General features: G+C 40.5%; 1 protein-coding gene across 3 annotated transcripts in view; it reads left to right on the top strand.

Annotated features, from left to right (window-relative positions):
- B3GLCT (beta 3-glucosyltransferase) overlaps window positions 1–17,222 on the top strand; it is a 101,858-nt gene that overhangs the window by 72,166 nt on the left and 12,470 nt on the right. For all 3 annotated transcript variants that reach the window (XM_036252049.1, XM_036252050.1, XM_036252051.1), the window contains exons 11-13: window positions 2,239–2,352; window positions 4,604–4,703; window positions 8,539–8,658. In XM_036252049.1, coding sequence (XP_036107942.1) covers window positions 2,239–2,352; window positions 4,604–4,703; window positions 8,539–8,658 — 334 coding nt within the window. The remainder of the gene's footprint in view (window positions 1–2,238; window positions 2,353–4,603; window positions 4,704–8,538; window positions 8,659–17,222) is intronic.

Raw genomic sequence — 17,222 nt, 5'->3', positions numbered from 1 at the left:
TACCAGAGAATGAATTGCTGTTATGAATAAAACTTTCCTTTAAACGAGTTCCAAAAGTAGCCCTATCTAGGCCTCTTGTTGGAATTTCTACAAAATTCAGTCCTTATTTAACTATTTATTGAGTACCTGCGGCATCTCAGGCACTGTGGTAGGTGCTGGTGAACCAGTCACAGTAATTCTGACCTCTAGTGAAATTCCTGTTTCATCTGAGGACAAGTAGCGAGGTATAGCAAAGAGCTAACTCACACTCGATTTTGATTTTAATTTCACTTAAACCAGCTAGTTGAGAAGGAGTACCTGTGCTGTGTAATAAGGCTGTGAGAGCCAGCAGGAGCGGCCGGCCAGGGCTGAGAAAAATGGAGGCAGAATTTGCATGGCCTGCAAGACCCAGTGCTGAGTACTGAGGGAAATCTTGACCCTTCCAGCCTTATGCATGGGGGAACATTTTACCCAAGAGTGGGGGCTGCAGACTGCAGGGAGCCCTCCCTGGGGTCAGTCCTGCTCACTGAGCGCACTGCAGACTGCCAGGGCAGTGTCCAGGGGAAGAGGTTTGTTGTGCTGGAGTTTGGAAGCAGAAGACTGTGGAGTGGTTTTTCCCATGGCAACCTTATCATTTTCTGCATCTTTGTTTTGACGTGGAAAAAGCTTTGTATCTGCCTTTTGTGTGTGTGTGATTGCAGAAAATTATATTTTAATGTATAAAAATATTTAGTAGGTTAGAATAAGTAATTTGGAGATTATTATAGCAAATATCCAGAATTCATAGGTCTTTCTCTGACTACATGATGGTGCATTTCTGCAGTTTATGTTCAAAGGCTGAGTTTGACTGAGTTTGTTGACTTATGTAGCTCAACACTTAAATTTGGTGTTGCACTGGCAGTTTTTGCATATAATTTTTTTTATTTGGGCTGGTAAAAAGGAAAAGATCTATAACGTCTCAGAATATTGGCTGCCCAGGCCGGTGTGGTTCAGTGGTGAGAGTGCTGGCCCACACATCGAAGGGACACGGGTTCAGTTCCTGGCCAAGGGCACGTACCTGGGCTGCCGGTTTGGTCTCCAGCCTGGTCGGGGTGCTTGCAGAAGGCAGCCAGTCGTTGTGTCTCTCACATCGACATTTTTCTTTCCCTTTCTACCCCCCTCCCTCCCTTCCACTCTCTCAAAAAAAAAAAAAAAAAAAAAAATCAATGGAAAAAATATCCATTAACAACAACAAAAAATATCCATTAACAACAACAACATTGGCCTGAAGATTTACTTCATCGGAGTTGAGTTTCTTAAATTAACAGGGTATGAAATCTAGATGGGATGGCATTTTCTATTAAAACTACAACAGAAGCCCCTTATTCTCCTTAAAACAGAGATGCACAGACAGTAACTTAAAAAACAACAACACAGAAGCAAATAACTACTCAGAGAGTTAGTGAAGTGAATTAATATTATATAGTGATTAGGCAGAATTCTGCGTCAGGTATGGATACAAAGCTGTCTTTTAACATCTCACCCCAAAATACAGAAAACCAGCGAAGTTTTTTGTTGTCCTTTAAAGATGTTATCTGTCAATGATGGAGTTTTAAAATCTGTGGTGGTTCTTAAGATCTTATTCTACATTTTCCAAAAGTGCAACAGTAACATCAGTCATTGTATGAGTGATTCCCAGTGATAGGGGCATGACCTATTGGCTGGGCGGTCCTATTGGAGTTTCTGGGTGGGGACAACGTAGTTTGAAAAAATACACTCCCCCCATTGTAAGACACAAAATTACATCTCATTCAGAACCACATAGACTTTTCTCATCTTTGGAAGCAATCATATTCTCCACTTCTCTAAAAATCTTTTTAAAACTCCAGTTGTGAATTTTAAAGGAACTCTTGGAAAAAGAGAAAAATCAGTTAAAATTAATTTAAATACAATAGTGTAATCAGATTGTTGATTATATACCAGTTAAATGCAACCAGTATAATCAGAGAATTTATCATTCCATGGAAGCAAGTGTATTTCTCACCAGGAATGAGAAGCGCTTGGCTCTAGAGTATATTGAAAATGGCTTACGAAGAGGGTTTTATTCATGCGCACTTAGCATTTATTCCTCGGGGTCGGAGAGCGGGCTCTGAGGCTCGGAACACCTGGAAAAGAACAAGTAACGGTTCTCTTTCTTAAAAGGGGATTGTGCCACCCCTTTGAGATTCCAAGCTTCTCTACATAAGTGTGTCAGTGGCTGTCGCTTTTCTCATTTTCCAGTCCCCATTGTGAAGCAGACGTGGGCGGGTCAGGCCAGCCTCATTGAATACTACAGCGACTACGCAGAAAGCTCCATTCCTACGGTGGACCTGGGGATTCCTAACACAGACCGAGGTGGGCCCTTCATTCTCAGCACTCTTACTCACACTGTCCGTTCTGCAAATACAGTAACTTCATTTCAACTAGTCATACAATGAAATATAGATACTGTAATTTTTGCCTTATGTAAGTTTTTTTTCTTCCTCACTTCTCAGCATCTTTACCCATGGATATAGGCTGATTTTTTCAGATTCAGCACTGCGTTATAAGTACTAAAACAGGCCCTGGCCTGTTTGGCTCAGCGGTTAGAGCGTCGACCTGCAGACCAGAGAGTCCTGGGTTCGGTTTCTGCTAAGGGCACGTACCTCAGTTGCAGTTTGTCCCCGGCCCTGGTTGGAGTTGTGTGGGTGGCAGCCACTCTATGTGTTTTTCTCACATTGATGTTTCTCTCTCTCTCTTCCTCCCTCTCTCCCTCCCGCTCTGTCTGAAGATAAATGCAAAAATGTCCTTGGGTGAGGATTAAAAAAAATAAATAAGTACTAAAACAGGTTATAAGTTTTTAGTAAGCCGTATTGATATGACTGAGCACATGACAATTATGATCAAGTTTAACAGTACATTTTTCATACTTTCAGAATTTGTCATGATCCAAATGGAATTTTCAAAGTGAATTTCTTATCTTCTCACCAAAGCTTCTCTTCATTTAATTTTAGCAATTTAACCAGCCGAGATGGTATCCAACTGCTGTATACTGGCCACTGTTAGGGAGAAATGGATATGAAGCCAACAGTTTCTACCCTCACAAAGCTTATGGTTTAAGCTTGTTTTGTGTGTATCTTTGAGTAGCACTTAACCACATTCCACACTGGTTGTATATGGTATAAAGTATATCTATATCTATATATCTATATCTACATCTTTATTTATCTCTGTCTATATACATACACACATATATCCATATATGTTAATATTTTAATTAGTAAATTATTAGACGTGCACTAGGTTTTATCTTCAGATTACAGGCTTTCTAATTAAAAACATTATTTTATATAAAAAAATGGAAGTAGACATTTGGCTACCTCACCTTCAGATGTTCTTGGTTCATCCTAATTTTTATCCAATGTTCCTGCCACATTTGAAATTTAATTTTCTGGATCCCCAAACCCATTTATGAATAAAAAAAATTAAAGTAGTAAGTTCATTCCCTGGTTCTACAGAGTCGTTTATCTTGACTGTTTGGTAATGTCACTCATGATGCCTTGATTGATGAGTACTATGTAGAGTCAGATCTGCTGTTCCTGTAGTTCTTCTGACAGGTTAAATGTAACACTGCGTTTGTTGTCTGTTTTGGAACATTTATTTTAAATGAAAAAAAAAATTTTTGTTGTTATAATCTTGCTTTTTAGACTTCTGTTTAGGTTGGCTTTAATAATCATTTATTTATGCATTCCTTATTGGATTTCTTATTTTATTGTTAGTCCAACATTATTGCTTATATTTATATTCTGATTTATTCTAAAAGGAATTTGAGATGGCTTTCAAAAAGACATATTACAGTGGTTAAAAATACAGAAAGAGATCAAGAATAACAGAAATAAAGGTCAAATTGAGTTGTTTAATATTAATTAATATTAACTTGTTCTCTCTCGTGTCACCAAATACTTTGTTGAAATGAGGGGCATCTTTCTATTTATCAGCTTGGGTTCTCTTCCCAAACATTTTATTCTTATTGTGACCCTTGCATTTTCCAACAAGACATTGACATTTAGCTGGTGGCTCCAAAGCCTGTGACTGTCTTAGTCAGACTGTATCTTTAGTGCATAAGAACCTGCCACAGTATCCACAGTATTAAAATTTAACAGCAAGTATTTACAAAATGAATGAAGGTATAGAATTCCACATTTACACCACTGTTTCCCTATGGTTGTGATACTTACGGTTCTAACAGTTACTTCTCAGGACAGATGCCAGGCTTTTGTAATTTCTTTGAGGCTTACAGCTTTCTTGTTTGTTAGAGTGAAGGTATAAGTCCTGTCTCGCTTCAGGTTAGCCATGTGACCTCGTGTAATCCTCTCATCTCTCTAGTCTTCATTTCCTCATGTGTGAAACGAATGGCTTAGGCTCCATGATTTCTAAAGTTCCTCACTGTTAACTTGTCTGAAAACCAGAAGAAGCTAATTTTTAAAATTTTAAATGATTAAGGTACATACCAACATTTAAGCTTTTTCTTTTAAAACTCTGAAACAAACAAAAAAAAGATTTAAAATGAATTATATATATTTTAAAGAAAATAGTACATTGTAAGTTTTCCTCTTGCCTTTCTTAGGTCATTGTGGAAAGACATTTGCCATTTTGGAAAGATTTTTGAATCACAGCCATGACAAAATATCATGGTTAGTCATTGTGGATGATGATACATTAATAAGGTAAGGAGTCATTCTCAGCACAGATGGCTTCAAATTTTGCATATAGTCATCTTTAGAAACTATGATGGGTACTTCTGCTTCTGGCCAAGATGGGACAATCAAATCAGCTATTTGGAAGACAAGGTTGAAAAAAACACCCAATCAGAGCAGCAAAAAGAAAAGAGAATTAAAATGAAGGAGGATATAGTATGGGAACTTGGGGACAATGTGAAACATAACAACATCTGCATCATAGGGTTACCAGAAGGAGAATAAAGTGAGCAAGGGATAGAGAACCTGTTTGAAGAAATAATAACAGAACACTTCCATAACCTGGTGAAGTACAAGAAGCACAGAGAGTCCCAATCAAGATTAACCCAAAGAGACCCACACCATGACACATCATACTTAAAATGGCCAAGATTAAAGACAAAGAGAGAATCTTAAAAGCAGCAAGGGAAAGACAGTTACCTACAAGGGAGTTCCCATAACGGTGTCAGCTGATTTCTCAACAGAAACATTTCAGGCCAGAAAGGATAGGCATGAAATTTTCAAAGTAATGAAAAGCAAGGACCTGCAACCAAGAGTACCCTATCCAGCAATGCTATCAATTAAAATTGAAGGTGAAATAAAATGCTTCAGAGACCAAAAAAAAAGGCTAAAAGAATTCATTACCACCAAAGCAGCATTGCAAGTTATGTTAAAGGGACTGCTATAAGAAGAAGAAACATACACACACACACACACACACACACACACACACACACGTGCCTATAGGAGAGAGAAAGAGAGAGAGAGCAAGAGAGAGAGAAAGAGAGAAATAGATATAAATAAAAAGTGGCAAGCCCTGGCTGGTTTTGCTCAGTGGTTAGAGCGCCGGCCTGCGGTCCGGAGAGACCCGGGTTTGGTTCCCGCTAAGGGCACGTACCTTGGTTGCAGTTTGTCCCCAGCCCTGGTTGGGTCGTGTGGGTGGCAACCACTCGATGTGTCGCTTTCACGTCGATGTTTCTCTCTCTCTCTCTCCCTCTCACTCTATCTGAACAAAATATCGAAAAATGTCCTCGGGTGAGGATTAAAAAAAAAAATAAATAAATAAATAAATAAAAAGTGGCAATAAATGACTACCTATCAATAATAACCTTAAATGTAAATGGATTAAATAGTCCAATCAAAAGCATAGGATAGCAGAATGGTTAAGAAAACATGACCCATTTATGCTGTCTACAAGAAATTACCTAAGATCAAAAGATTCACACAGGCTGAAAGTAAAGGGATGGAAAAAAACATTCCATGCAAATGGAAATGAAAATTTTAAAATACTAGGATAGCAATACTTAAATGGAACAAAATAGACTTCAAAATAAAAGCCATAACAAGAGATAAAGAAGGTCACTACATAATACTAAAGGGATTGATTCAACAAGAAGATATTATCCTGGTAAACATATACACCTAATATAGGAGCACCTAATATGTAGAAAAATCTCTTGATGGACTTTAAGGGAGAGATTGATAGCAATACAGTTATAGTAGGGGACTTTAACGCCCCACTGTCATTATTGAATAGATCTTCCAGACAAAAAATCAACAAGGAAGCAAAGACCTTAAACGACATACTAGATCAGATGGATTTAATTGATATTTAACAATATTTCATCTCAAAGCAGCAGAATACACATTCTTCTCATGTGCACATGGAACATTCTCAAAGATGGACCACATGTTAGGACACAAAATAAGTCTTTACAAATTCAAGAAGATTGAAATCATATAAAGCATCATCTCGGACCACAGGCATGAAACTAGAAATCAAGTACAATAAAATAACTCAAAAACATTAAAAAACGTGGAGGCTAAATAGCATGTTTTTTCCCCCCTAATCCTCACCTGAGGATATATTTTTACATTGATTTTAGATATAGAAGAAGGGGGAGAGAAAGAGAGAGACAGGGAGAAAGAAACATTCATGTGTGAGAGAAACATCGATTGGTTACCTCCCATACATACCCTGACTGGGGATTGAACCCACAACCTTATTGGTATACGGAAAGAAGCTCAATTAGCTGAGCCACCAGGCTGGGCTAAATAGCATGTTATTAAACAATGAGTGGGTTATCAATGAGTACAAAAAAGAAATCAGTAATTATCTAGAAACAAATAAAAGTGAACACACTACAACCCAATATCTATGGGACACAGTGAAAGCAGTACTGAGAATGATGATCATAGCCTTACAGGCTTACCTCAAGAAACAAGAACAATCTCAAATAAACAACCTAACCCTACACCTAAAAGAACTAGAAAAAGAACAAGAAAATCCCACAGGAAGTAAGAGGACAGAAATAATGAATTTCAGAGTGGAAATAAATGACAGAGAGACATAAAAAACAATATAAAAGATGAATGAAACCAAGAGCTGGTTCTTGGAAAAGAGGAACATGGGAACAAACTGAGGGATGTCAGAAGGGATGGGAGTGAGGGATTGGATAAAAGAAGGTGAGGAGATTAGTCAAAGACGATGGATGTATAGCCCATGGTCACAGACAACAGTGTGTTGAAGTCCAAGGGAGGTGGGTGTGGGACTGGGAGGAGGTGAGCAAAGAGAGGAGGGAAAATGGGACGTCTATAATAGTGTCAACAATAAGAATAAATTTAAAAAATAAAATATATATTATTAGAAAGAAAATATAATCCAAAGTTATTGACCATGGAAAAGGTTTTTATAAGGAACACTGATTAACATGAGGGAACCTGGATTGGGTGGTATAGATGCTCTAGTTTAGAAGAAACAGTGGAAGGACTTTATAAGGCTCCTGTAAGTGATGCACGTTCTAACCACATGAAAAAACGAGTGTTGCTTAACATCACCTTTTGTGTTGCCTTGAAAAAGTTACTCCCAGACTTTGTTTTCTTGTGAAGTCTTTTCTCATTCTCACAGCAGCTCTAGTTGCAGGCGCTTCTCTGAGCAGCCCTTGCATCTTCTTGGTGCCTTAGTAAGCATCCCCGTTGACACATGATGAAATGTCGGGACCAGAGGTATAAACAGACGTGAAAGACCACGGACGAGCGGCTTTACTCAAGGGAAATCCTGACTTAGCTGTGCATCAGCATTGGACTGTTTCCTGGAAAGACTGCCTGCCCAAGTTTTCTTCCTCATCTGCCGGCCACCCTGACATGGATCTCACTTGTTCCTCAAAAGTTCCTTTTTTGGCCATCAAGAATTTAAAAAGCCCTGGCTGGGTAGTTCAGTTGGTTTGAGCATTGTCCTGATATACCAAGGTTGCAGGTTCAATCCCCGGTCAGGGAACATACAAGAGTCAACCAATGAATGCATAAATAACTAATTGATGATTCATTCATTCTCTCTCTCTCTATTCCCCTCTCTCCCTCCCTCTTTCCCTCTCTCCTTCTCCCCCTCTCTCTTTTGCTCTCTTCCTTCCTCTCTATATAAAATGAATAAATAAATAAAAATAAGAATCAAGGAGAAAATCACCAAGTACATCTGAGGAGATGTGACCGTTCACACTGCCTGGGGAACAGGACGAATTATATAGTACACTGGCTGTATCACCAACTTCATTAACCAGCCACCCAAACTGGGCAGCACATGCTGCCAGGGTCTTATTAAAATTAGGGAATAAGGCTCTTGTGTCTCAGTTTCGCTGTTGTTTTCAGTAATGTACAATGTTCATCAACTCTTTTATTAATAAAAGATGTATTTCCTCTGTAAATCGCTTGAATTTCATCTCTGAGTGATTGCAGTCTTGTGTTCTATAATGTAATCATGGAATGTAAGAACTGTAAAAGTATTTATAGAATTAACTAGTCATTGCTTATGTCCCCTTTGGTGTCATAGCATCTCCAGGCTCCAGCACTTGCTGAGCTGCTACGAGTCCGGCGAACCGGTGTTCCTGGGAGAGCGCTATGGCTACGGCCTGGCCACTGGCGGCTACAGTTACATCACGGGAGGAGGAGGGTAACTATGAGCATGGCTTCTGCAGTTCTCTCCACGTTGCACTTCCGTTTCTGGATGCACAGCTGGGTCTGTGGCAGAGGGTATCTGTACTGACATGCACGTGGTCTGTAAATGGTAGCTGGAAGTGGACATCAGTCTGTTAACCACAGTAAGGAATAGTTTACCCCTTGAAGACACAATATACAAGTGCATGTCAGGGAACTTGGTAGAAATGTCCCTGTAGTAATGCTTGCTTCTGGTTAGCCAGTTTGTTTTGATTGCCTGTTTAAATGAAAAAAGAAAAAATTGGGTATAAATGTTATTTTCAGAAAATAAATCATCAGATTTTTAAATGATCTGCTTACTAATCACATTTTGGAAAAGAGTAGTGTACAAGTTTAGACTCAAGCAATTAAATGATGTTTGTGTAGAATTTATAGGTTTCAAGTAACTGTTAAAATAAATTTTTTTCTAAGATTTTTTTATTGACCATGTTGCATGCACAACTGAATCAGCTAGACCAAACTAAAACACCTGAATATGATTCTTGAGACCCTGCAGTAGGAACTGTTCTCATCTTGGGGACAGCAAAGTAAAAAAATATCAAGTCCCAGCCCTTCAGCAGTTTATAATCCAGTGCCTAGAATGTTGCCCACCACATAGTGGTCATTCAACGGACTCCTGTTGGGTGAGTTTAAATTAACTTTAGTTGATAACTAAGTTAAGGGTCTCCCGCCCTGCCCAGTTTGGCTCAGTGGTAGAGTGTCAGTCCAAGCACCAATGAGTCACAGGTTCGATTTCGGCCAAGGGCACGTACCTCGGTTGTGGTTCGTCCCGGGCCCTGGTCGGGGTCATGCAGGAGGCAATCAGTTGATGTGTCCCTCTCACGTCGATGTTTCTCTCTCTCCCTTTCTCTCCCTCACTCTCTGTCTTTCTGTCTCTCTCTCCCTCTCACTCTATCTGAAGATAAATAGAAAAATATCCTCAGGTGAGGATTAAAAAAAAAAGTCTACCTAAATACCTCCAAAAGCAAAGACTACAGAAATAACAGAAGAGACTACTTACTTGATTTATTCATATAAATCAAATGATTTATTCATATAAATGAAATGAAAGTCTTTCCCAATAAGAGATTAGGCAGATGCTTTATTTAAAACCATTTGGCCCAGGCCAGTGTGGCTCATTGGTTGGGCATAGTCCTGTGCACCAGGGTGTTGCTGTTGGTTCAGTTCACAGTCAGGGCACATGCCAGGATGCAGCCTTAAGTCCCAGTGGGGGCGTGTGGGAGTGAGACAGCCGATCAGTGACTCACTCTTACTGATGTTTCACTCTCTCCCTCTATCTCTAAAAGTTTATTTTGCTCATTAGATTCCACATATAAGTGAAATCATATGTTATTTGTCTTTTTCTCTCTTATTTCACTTAGTATAATAATCTCCAGGTCTATCCATACTGTCTCAAAGGGTAAGAGTTTCTTCTTACAGCTGTATAGTATTCCATTGTGTAAATGCACCATAGCTTTTTTTTTTAAATCCTCACCTGAGGGTATTTTTTCATTTATCTTTAGATAGAGTAGGAGGGCGGGAGAGAGGCAGAGACAGAAAGCAAGAGAAACATCGATGTGTCACGTCGACTGGTTGCCTCCCGCGCAACCAGGGCTGGGGACGAACCACAACCGAGGTGCGTGCCTTTGGCTGGAATTGAACCCAGATCTCATCGGTCCTCAGGCTGATGCTCTAACCGCTGAGCCAAATCAGCCAAGGCAGCCATAGCTTTTTTATCCACTCAAGTACTGGTGAACACTTGAGCTGTTAACAGATCTTAGGTATTGTAAATAACACTGCTTTGAACATCAGGGTGCATATATTCTTTCTGATTGGTGGTGTGGGATCCTTAGGATACATTACTAGAAGTGGAATCACTGGGTGCAAAGGCAGTCCCAGTTTTAATATTTTATAGAAACTCCATACTTTTTTCCACAGTGGCTGCATTATAATGCAATCCCACCAACAGTGCACTAGGCTTCCCTTTTCTCCACACCAGCACTTGTTGTTTGTTGGTTTATTGATGGTAGCCTTCTGGCAGGTGTGGTTTATTTTGCATTTTTCTGATGATTAGTGACATTGAGCATCTTTTCATATGTCTTTTGACCATCTAAATGTCCTCTTTGGAGACGTGTCTTTTCAGATCCTTTGCCTAGTTTTTAATTGGGTTGTTTGTCTGCTTGGTGTTAAGTTGTATAAGTTCTTTATGTATTTAGGAAATTAACCCCTTATCAGATATATCATTGGCATATATGTTCTTTAATACAGTGGGTTCCCTTTAATTTTGAGGGTAGTTTTCTTTGCTGTGCAGAAGCTTTTTAGTTTGATGTAGTCCTATTTGTTTATTTTTTCCTTTGTTTCCCTTGCCCTAGGAGATGTATCAGCCAAAATGTTGCTATAAAGGATGTCTAAGATTTTACTGCCTATGTTTTCTTCTAGGATTTTTATGGTTTCACAACTTACATTTAAGTTTTTTATCCATTTTGAGTTTATTCTTATGTGTGGTGTAAACTGATGGTCTAGTTTCATTTTTGCATATACCTGTCCAGTTTTTCCAACACCACTTGTTGAAGAGACTGCTTTTACTCCATTATATGTTCTTGCCTTTTTTGTCAAATATTAATTGACCATAAGGCATGGGTTGATTTCTGGGCTCTTTATTCTGTTCCATTGATCTATATGCCTGTTCTTGTGCCAGGCTGTTTTGATTACGTTGGTTTTGTAGTAGAGTGTCATATCTGGTATTGTGATATCTCCAACTTTGTTCTTCTTTCTCAGGATTGCTGTACTATTCGGAGTCTTTTTTGGTTCCAAAAAAAATTTTGGAATATTTGTTCTAGATCTGTGAAATATGACATTAGTATTTCAATAGGAATTATGTTGAATGTATACATTTCTTTGAGTAGTATGGACATTTTAATGATGTTAATTCTTCCAGTCCATGAACATGGTATATGCTTGCACTCGTTTGTATCTTCCTCTGTTTCTTCAACGTCCTGTAGTTTTCTGAGTACAGGTCTTTTACCTCCTTGATTAAGTTTATTCCTAGGTAACTTATTAGTAGTAAATAGTAAATGTGATTGTTTTCATAGTTTCCCTTCCTTTTTAAAAATTTTTTAAAATCTTTATCGTTGAATGTATTACAGATGTTCCTCATTTTTCCCCCATTGACCCCCTCATTCCCACTCCTGCCCCCCTCCCGCCTTTTCCCACACTATTGTCTGTGTCCATTGGTTATACATATAAGTTCTTTGGATTATCTCTTCCTACCCCCAACCCCTTTCCCTTTGAGGTTTGTCAGTCTAGCAATGAATTTGTACTTCTTATTCCCTTCACCTTTTCACCCATTTCCCCAACTCCCCTCCCATCTGGCAACCAACAAAATGTTCTCTGTATCTATGAGAATGTTTCTGTTCTGCCTGTTCATTTTGTTTGTAGATTCCATTGTCGATAGATATGTATTCATTGCCATTTTGTTTGTTCATATATTTTATCTTTTTCTTCAAAAAGACCTTCATCATTTCATATAATAACGGTTTGGTGGTGATGAACTCCTTTAACTTTTTCTTGTCTGGGAAACTCTTTATATGGCCATTGATTCTAAATGACAGTTTTGCAGGATAGAGTAATCTTGGTTGTAGGTTCTTGCTTTTCATCACTCCCTTCTGGCCTACAAAGTTTCTTTTGAGAAATCAGCTGACAGCCTTATGGGAATTTTCTTGTAGGTAACTAACTGCTTTTCTCTTGCTGCTTTTAAGATTCTCTGTTTGTCTTGAACCTTTTGCATTTTGATGATGATGTGTCTTGGTGTGGGCCTCTTGAGGTTCATCTTGTTTGGGACTCTCTGTGCTTCCTGGATTTGTATGTCTGTTTCCTTCACCAAGTTAGGAAAGTTTTCTGCCATTATTGTTTCAAACAGGTTTTCGATTTCTTGTTCTCTCTCTTCTTCTTCTGGCACCCCCGAGATGCGAATTTTGGCACGCTTGAAGTTGTCCCAGAGGCTCCTTACACTATCCTCATTTTTTTGGATTCTTTTTTCTTTTGCTGTTCTGATTGGGCATTTTTTGCTTCCTTATATTCCAGATCAATGGTTTGCTTCTTGGATTTACGTACTCTATTATTGAAGCTGTGTAAATTATTCTTTATTTCAGTTAATGCCTCCTTCATTTCTGACTGTGCATCCATCATTTCTGACTGGTCCTTTTTTATGCTCTTGAGGCCCTCACCGAGTTCACTGAGTTTCTCACTGAGTTCATTGAGCATCCTTATAAGCAGTATTTTGAATTCAGCATCTGTTAGGTTGCTTATCTCCATTTCGCTTAGTTCTTTCCTTGGGGTTTTGTTCTGTTCTTTCATTTGGGACCTGTTTCTTTGTCTCCTCATTTTGGCTGCCTCCCTGTGTTTGTTTCTGTGTATTACTTAACGAGAGGTTATGGGGCTAGCTGAGACCAGATGCTGCTTGTTTGAAAGAATTTAGGAAAACCTGAAGCAGGATCCAAGACAGGCCAATCCTGTGGTTAAGCAAGTGGCAACAGCTTGGGTGGGCCTGAAAGTTGGGTGGGGCGGGGCCTCAGGGAGTCACCAGGGCGGGGCTACCAGTGTGAGCCAGGTTGCTGGAGGCCCAGATATGGCTTCTGTCTGCCGCCCCAGGGAAGGGCTCACCAAAGGAACAAAGGCCTCTGACAGCACGTTTGCCCCGGAGAAAGCCCCCTCTCCAGCCCTCGCTCCAGTGCCAAACAGCTCAGTTCTTCCCTGTGTGTCTCTGGTGCCCCTCGAGCTGCCTCCCCTCCAAGCTTAGAGGGAGTGAGACCGATAAGTCTGTGTGCGGGCCCTTTAAGGAGCTGCCTGGGGCTCCAGCCGCCTCATAGTTTCTCTTTCTGATAGTTTATTATTGGTGTATAAAAATGCCACCAGCACTGACTGGTGTGACTCAGTGGCTAGAGCATCAGCCTGTGTACTGAAGGGTCTCAGGTTCGATTCCTGGTCAAAGGCATATACCTGGGTTGCACGTTGGATCCCTGGCCACAGTCAGGGGTGTGTGGGAGGCAGCCAATCAATGTGTCTCTCTTAGGTCGATGATATTTTTCTCTCTGTCTCCCTTTCTCCCTCTCTTCCACTCTCTCTAAAAATCAGTGGAAAACATATGCTCCAATGAGGATTTTTAAAAAAGTGCCATCCATTTCTGAATATTAATTTTGTATTCTGCTCCTTTGCTGAATTCATTTATTAGATCTAGTGGGTTTTTTGGTGGAGTCTTTAGGGTTTTCTTTGTACAATATCACATCATCTGCATATAATGACAATTTTGGTCCTCATTTCCAATTCAGATGCCTTTTATTTCTTTTTCTTGCTGGGAGTTTTTTTTATTACTCCTTCAATTTCATTAGTTATTGTTGGTTTATTCAGGTTTTCTGATTCTTCCTGCTTCAGTTTTGGAAGATTGCATGTTTCTAGGAATTTGTCTGTTTCACCCAGGTGGTCTCATTTGTTGGCATATAGTGGTTCACAGTATTTTCTTACAATGCCTTGTGTTTCTGTGGTGTGAGTTGTTATGTCCTTTCTTTTATTCCTGATTTTATTTATTTGGGTCCTCTCTCTCTGTTTTATAATAAGTCTGGCTAAAGGTTCATCTCACTCATCTGCTTCCTTGGTCCCGCTGCCATCTGACCTGCACCTGACTTGGGGCCAGAGTCTTTGGCCATTTACCTAAACTACCTTTTCAGTGTGTCCCCTAAGCCAAATCAAATAGATATAGTCCAGTCTTTGTTTTGTTTAACCTCTGATCAGCCTTTATGAAGTTGATGGTTTCTGGTACTCTCGGGAACAGCCTCCTATTGTGTATTTCTGTCTCTCTGCTCATTCTGTCTCGGTTCCTTTGATCTGCCCCTGCCTGTGCTTTCCGGCCCTCTTCTCGTCTCTCTTCTGTTCTCATTCTCTCACTGACCTCACCACCCCCATGGTGTGTGCTGAGTGCACCCCAGTGTCTGTCCCTGGCCTGTAGCTCTCTCCTGACCCCCTGACTCGGACATCCTCTTAGTAAAGGACCTCTCTACTGGGATGAGTCAAGGGCACATTGAACTCAACACCTCTCATACTGACCTTGTTTCTGACTGAGCCCCTGTTTTTATGTTCTTCCCATGGTCCTTCCCTTCCAGGGAACACATCACATATGCCAGTTCCTACCCAGAAACCCATGAGTCAGCTCTTACCCTTCCTCTTCTTCATTCCCTTCTCCTCTGTGATCCACTACGTCATACGGATTGTATCTCCTAAACATCTCTTCTCAATACTTCTCGGTCTGCACCTCTGCAGTTCTAGTCTAGTCCCCATCCTCTCCTGTGCAGTGGGTTCCTGCCACAGCCTCTGTCTCTGCTTCTCCATGCTGTTCCATACTGTGGTCAGAGAGGCCTTTCTCAGAGCGTGTCTGCTCAGAGGCCTTCACTGGCTTCCCAGTGCTTTGATCCCCCCCCCCCCAAAAGTGTGAACCCTCTTTTACTTTTGGCCTTTAAGACTAGGAGTAATCATTCAGATTTCAACAAGGTCAGACCTCATTTTAATCACCTTGAGTTTGGCTAACCCACAGCCTCCCGGGTCTCCCTCTGGCGGGTCTTCCTTCCACCCCCCTGCCCCCGGCCCATTGCCCCTGCAAGGGGCCACAGCTTGCCCCCCTCCTTTGAAGTGTGCCTCTCTGGGAATTAGTTCATCCGGGCTTTAGATCATCTGGCCTGTCAACAATGCCTTAGGTTAATGTGATCTTTTTCTTTGTACTACCATGGGAGTGAAAGTCTTTTACATCCTTTTATAACCTCCACATTCCAAGGGTACCAGGTCTCTCATGATCTTGGCAGACGCCTCATCAATTGATACCCTCTACCTTAAATAATTCCTGCTGAGTTTTTCTCCGTTCCTCAGAGGTGCTGGGGTTTTCCTTTCCTGCAAGATACGGCAGCCGCTGGTCTCCACATAGCCTCGTTCTGCCGCCAGCTCTCTGCTGTCGCCCGGCTCACCCTGGTCGGTCTTTTGGACTCGACAGAGTCATGTGTTTATTCCGGGAAGCCTTCAGCTGGGTCTAGCCTCTCAAATCTGTGTTGATGCCTTTCTAATGTACTTTCATGGCATATTATGCAAACCATTATCATTTAATTGCCTATTTACTTTTCTGTTTTCCACCTAAATTATGAATTATTTGAAGGCAGCGCCTGTGTCTTATTTCTCATTACATCCTTACTTCCTAGCGTGGGATTCATTTTTTTCCCCCCAAGATGCAATAAATAACTGAATAAACAAATGCAGATCACTGGGCATTGATCTTTACATAACTAATGTTGGCCAGTGTACTATTCTGTTGTTAACAGCACTTTTACAAAGAACGCAGAAACATTCTTTGTGATTGTCTCATGACAACCTTTGATAAAAGCGGTAGACTCAAGGTTGAATAGTTTTTCTAGTATTACTTAGACTTTTCTGATGTTCTATTTGAAAACCAACATGTTTCTTTAAACAGCAAGTCAGGATCAATTAATGGTTTGTAAAACTTAGAATCATAACTATCACTTTCAAATAATGGAAAATAGCATGGAATAGCATAAACTAGCAATATTCTAGTGTGTCACATGTAAGGCCAAGTATCGTTTTGTGGAATTGTTTCCGTTTTATACACACACACACACACACACACACACCACATTATTGCAATATCAAATGCATTTCTTGTTTTCTCACTGTGGTTTACAGTCAAGTAGGTGTTTACAAACCGCTGCCTGAAACCATCCCACTAAGCCCCGCAGGTCAGAGCTGAGTGGGAGTGTGACAAAGGTGTAGGTTTTCTGTATTGTTTGGGAAAGAGACCTGAGCACTATTTGAATCCAGGTGTCCGTTTTTCACTTTGTGCTTACTCCGTGGGGACAGTTAGTTCAGTAACTGTTTTCTTTTTGAAAATACTTATACATGTTTGGGTCGGAAGCTGTGATCGGGATGTCGTGGTTCTCTCTGGCAGCTTCCTTGGGAGGAGGCTGAGGACAGTGTTACCCAGAGAGGCCGTGACCATGACCTTTCATCTGCTGGACGACCAGCTAGGGCATGAGGGGATGTTTTTGAAGCACTTTATCTTCTTTTTTTTCCTTGTTATTGAATTGATTGGGGTCACTCTGGTTAACAAAGGTATACAGGTTTCAGGTGCACAATTCTACAACACATCATCTGCACACTGTATTGTGTGTTCACGGCTCCAAGCCAAGACTCCATCCATCAGCATCTATCCCCCTTTACCTTCCTCCCCTCCCCCAACCCGAGGGCTTGATCTGTGTGCAGTCTGGACTTGCTGGTGTGCCCTGGGGCAAGTCCCTGCCTCCTATTTCAGTTTTTCTTATTTTTAACATTAGTATATAATATATGAAAGGAGATTACATTATTAGTCTTATTGCCTTTGAACATCTTTTCAATACTTAACAGTTGGCAGACAGCAAACATACCGCGGGATGACTGATAACTTCATTTGGGGGGCAACCTCGTTTCGAAAGAGCCCGTCAGCACACTGGTCAG

This window comes from Molossus molossus, unplaced genomic scaffold (genome assembly GCF_014108415.1).
Source record: "Molossus molossus isolate mMolMol1 unplaced genomic scaffold, mMolMol1.p scaffold_m16_p_10, whole genome shotgun sequence".
Lineage (NCBI taxonomy): Eukaryota > Metazoa > Chordata > Mammalia > Chiroptera > Molossidae > Molossus > Molossus molossus.
This window is presented reverse-complemented; position numbering and strand designations above follow the sequence as displayed.